General features: G+C 36.6%; 1 protein-coding gene across 1 annotated transcript; it reads right to left on the minus strand.

Moving 5' to 3' along the window:
* Positions 1-389: 389 nt before the first annotated feature.
* LOC113759003 lies at positions 390-2,110 on the minus strand. The gene is made up of 2 exons (XM_027301641.1): positions 946-2,110; positions 390-850 (listed from the first exon to the last, which is right to left on the minus strand). The coding sequence occupies exons 1-2, from the start codon at positions 2,108-2,110 to the stop codon at positions 390-392; spliced, it is 1,626 nt and encodes a 541-aa protein (XP_027157442.1).
* Between the last annotated feature and the right edge of the window lie 2,756 nt (positions 2,111-4,866).

A 4,866-nucleotide genomic window follows, 5' to 3' on the forward strand; every position in this document is an offset into this window, starting at 1 on the left:
TTACAAGCAGTACCTCTCTATAGGATACATCCAACGATAATACACCGGCCCACCTAATTTCACTTCAGTTGCCAAATGAACAACTAAATGCACCATGACATCGAAGAAGGTTGGTGGGAAGCATTTCTCAAGATCGCAGAGTATGACGGCAATTTCACTTTCCAAACGAACCACATCTTGAGGACAAATAACTTTAGAACAAAGCTGCCTGAAGTATCTACTCAATCGAATCAAAGGATAGCGCACTGATTTTGGCAAAGTCTTTTTCAAAGCTATAGGCATCAATTGCTGCATTAGGATATGATTATCATGACTTTTAAGCCCTGAAATTCTTGGTGATTTTACTCGAACGCATCTTGAGACATTAGCTGCATAACCATCTGGAACTTTCACTTTTTTAGCACATTGCAAAACATAGTTTTCTGTTTTTTATCCATTGCAAAGGAAGATGGAGGTAAGTACACCTTTCCAGGTTCTGTCTCAATGGGATGCAGCTCTTTTCTTATTCCCATTTCTCTCAAATCACGGCGGGAATTATAATGGTCCTTTGCTTTATCCTCAATATCCAGCAATGTCCCCCAAATATTTTCACAAACATTCTTCTCAATGTGCATGAAGTCAAGATTGTGTCTTAAGACATTATCTTTCCAATATGGCAAGTCAAAGAAAATACTCCTCTTTTTCCAATTGAAAGGCAGCTTCGGATTACCTTTCACAAGTTTTCCAAATTTAATTTGCAAGTCTCCCAATTCACTCACAATCATATCCCCGGTTTGCAATGGTGGTCGCTTTCCATGTTCTTCGGTGCCATCAAAGAATTGGGCTTGCTTTCTAAATTTATGCTTACTATCTAAGAATCTCCGATGACCATATAGCAATATTTGAAACTATGAGTCAACCGTCGTGCATGAGTGAACTTGTGACAAACAGGACAAGCATATTCACCTTTAGTGCTCCAGCCAGATAACATTGCATATCCAGGGAAATCACTAATGGTCCACAACAGAGCTGCATGCAATTGAAAATTTTCTTTTTGGGATGCATCATAAGTTTGAATGCCAAAATCCCACAATTCGGTCAATTCTTTAACTAGAGGCTGTAGATAAACATCAATATTATTCCCAGGAGAGGATGGTCCGGGTATTAACAAGGACAACATGAAGTACGGTTGCTTCATACACATCCACGGAGGTAAGTTATATGGTATTAAAACTACAGGCCAAGTACTGTGTGTAGAACTCATGTTGTTGAATGGATTAAACCCGTCAGATGCCAACCCCAATCTAACATTTCGACAATCCTTAGCAAATTCTGGATGTAGATGGTCAAAAGTTTGCCAAGCTGGAGAATCAGCTGGATGTCTCATACAACCATCTTTTGTACGTTTTTCCTCATGCCATCTCATTTGAGATGCAATTTTAGAAGACATAAATAGTCTTTGTAATCTAGATTTTAAAGGAAAATGCCACAATACTTTTTGAGGGATTTTTCTTTTTTCACCAGTTGGATCATTTTCTGAAGCAACCCACCTAAGCTCGTTACATGTTTCGCATGAAGTTCTTTTTTCAGCACTACCCCAATAAAGAGAACAATCATTAGGACATGCATCGATCTTTTCATAACCCAGCCCCAATGTATTCATCAATTTCTCAGCCTCATAGTAAGAAGACGGCAAATTAGTCATGGCCTCCGGAAATGCTTCTCTCAACAGCTCAACAAGCATATTAAAAATCTTGTTACTCATCTTACCCAGGCATTTTAGGTGAAGCAAACGAATAATGAAAGACAATTTCGAGAAATTTTTGCAACCACTGTACAAATCCTGTTGAGAATCATCAATCAATTTGTAAAATTTTTCAGCCTCTGAAACAGGAATGTCCCCTTCTCTATTCAATTCATTTGTTCCATGTGGTATCCCAAATACATCATGGACCAAGTCTTGCATGTCATTAGTCCCATTTGAAACCCCAATTGATGTATTTTCAGAATTAGATGTGGCTTCATTGTAGTTTGAAAGTTCTCCATGTGCTATCCAATTATTATAACCCTTGATAAATCCTACCACTTTCAAATGATCATATGCTTCCATTTTTGTCACACAAACACCCATGCCGCAATCTTTGCAAGGACACAAAATCTTTCCGTCACAACTTGATCTAGAAAATGCGAAGTTTAGAAACATTTGAAGTCCTGTCTCGTACTTTTCACTTGTTCTTGGAAATTCCATCCATCTTTTATCCATACTTTTAATATAAATAAATGTCCTCCAACGAGCTTCCAATAGCCTACTTTTTAAACTCAGGTCGTGGCTTACAAGTCCCTAATTTCAAGTTCAAGAATTTACAGTCTACTAAATCAAGCAGCCAGCAAATAAAGGAAATCAACAAAATGCAAAATTTCTCAACAATCTATAAAAACAGAATTTGCAAGTAAGCGGATAGAAATTTTATTTACCTAATAACAGAAAAAAACCCTTCGTACCAACTCCTGCGCTCACGTCTTCGCAAAATTCCTAAATTCAATTTGAAATGTCAATGGTTAAACAAACACATGAGCGTGAAAACTGAAGGTGAAATTAAAGAATTTTACTAAATTTCCATCAAAGTATACATACATCTTTGGTGTGTAGTGATTAATTTTATAAGTCATGTCTTTAGAAAGGCATGCAACTGACGGCATAGGTAATTGGAAAAAAGAATGACATAAAAGTCCCCTAGCTTCTAATCATGCCTATGAAGATCCTTATGAACATGTCAAAATACTTTGACCCAACTGCATCAATGTCTCTGTCTTATTAATCTAAAAGTCCCCTTTTTTGGGCTCAAAATTTGCACTATAATAGACTGATCAAGTGCAGAAGACACTTAGTACAAGCGTTATACTATATATTTCAAGCAACTCATGTACTGATTAGACATACAATTTAAAACAGAAAAATGTTGTAAAGATGCAAGTACTACATAGAATTTAACATAGAAAAAAGCAATAGAGATATAAGTGATACCATTGGGTGAAATATGCACTTAGCCGGAGGACCACCTTTATGGCAAAAGCCAAAAGGCAGCAAAGGTTACCTTTGTTATGCAAATTTTGTGCCTCACATTGGCGGTCCATTATCTGCATCTTAATTGTCTTTGGGGTTACATAGTCACGGTTTCCCAATTCTGTCACCAGAATAATTTCCTGCTAGGCATATATAGACCATGGTCCTTGTTTCATTTATTTATATCGAACTTGTTGCTGAGTGTTCATGATTACGATAAGCAATGCAATTTGGTTGAAGCTCTCTATTCACAGTTTTGCTTAACCGTCCCCATCCCCAAACAGAACTAGCTGCCTAAACAAACTTCAATTACAGCTAGGTTTCATAGAAAAAAATGAAAAACAGGGGGGAATTGACATTTTAACGAACAGGTTTTGGGCAACATACTAATCACCCATGGACACTTTATTAGCTAGCCTATGTACAATTATGGCATGACAATAGAAAAAATGTAACATGGACATAAAGATCGATCTCCTCAAAAAATACGCAATCCAATTGAACAAATTTCCTCAAGTTTTCATCTCCATTGCAGCAAAAGAAAAAGCATCCAACACTGAGTTGCTATTAATGCTACAATTAGATAGATATCATATTTAAATCTTTCAATAATCTTAAATGAGGACAATATAACTCAACTAGCGACAGCTTAGGCCAAGAATCTTTACTTCTCAGAAAAAAATTTCCAAGTTGCAGGACAATACAATTTCCTCCTTTTAATTCTGATTACCTTAATTTCCAAGTTGCAGGTAATTTCTTGACAACGAAATCAAACATAAGAGCTTCATTGTGTTTACCACTTCGATTTTGGAACAACATTTGCGCGCCTGAAGTATCTTCCAGCTTTCCCAATGTACAGCTCCGATCTTCTAATTTTACTCCCTGCCTGCCCTTCCAGATGTCTTAGCCGAAGGATTTAAAGTTGAGGTTAGAAAAGATGAAGATGGTTGTTTGCAGAGATAGCTTGACCAACATTCTGGATTGGCTGAGATAGATTGTATGCGGAGAGGTGAGAGAGATGAGAAGAAGAAAATTTTCACCAAGTCCTTTTGCCGGCAAAATGAAACTTCAGAGTACTTTACCAAGTGTCTGGAGCCAAATTAAAACGATGTCGTTTTCTGTCTTTTTTTTTTTCTCACATTTTCCCAAGTGTCATGATAGGTAGCCTAAAGGCACATTATTATTTTATATCATGATAAAATAAAAAAATTATAGTACAGATTATTGAGTTGGTTAATAAGTGTCATGATACGTTTGGTATAACGACACAAACCAACAAGTGTCCTTATAAACATGTCAGGAAAGGCCATTATTGTTGTAGTGCCTGTTGCGTTTTGAATTTCTTAAATAAAGGTCTTCTCTTACCCCCGAGCTAAATTTCACACACGCTGCTCTTATTCCTAAATATTTAGAGCCCAAGCAAGCAAATATCTCAATTCCGTCCACTAAGTTTATGTAATGTCGTGTACAAATTAGCGTCTAAAGCCATCTCTAATCGAGTCCGTGTTCTTTTACCGAATATTATTTCTGATCTCAATCGGCTTTTATTCCTGGCCAATTAATCACCAGTAATGTCCTTGTTGCTTATGAAGTCCATCATTATCTTAAATGTAAAAATGCAGGCAAGGAGGAACTCAGGTCGATTAAAATGGATACGAGCAAAGCGTATGATCGAGTTGAGTGGATATTTCTCTTAAAAATATTACTAGCTTTAGGTTTCAATTCTAAATTTATTTTCTTAATTTTCAAAAGTATTTCAACAGTTTCTTATTCTTTTTTGCTCATCGGTTTGGGATTTGGCCACTTAAAACCTAGTTGGGGTA

Source organism: Coffea eugenioides, unplaced genomic scaffold, assembly GCF_003713205.1.
Source record: "Coffea eugenioides isolate CCC68of unplaced genomic scaffold, Ceug_1.0 ScVebR1_822;HRSCAF=1564, whole genome shotgun sequence".
Classification (NCBI taxonomy): domain Eukaryota; kingdom Viridiplantae; phylum Streptophyta; class Magnoliopsida; order Gentianales; family Rubiaceae; genus Coffea; species Coffea eugenioides.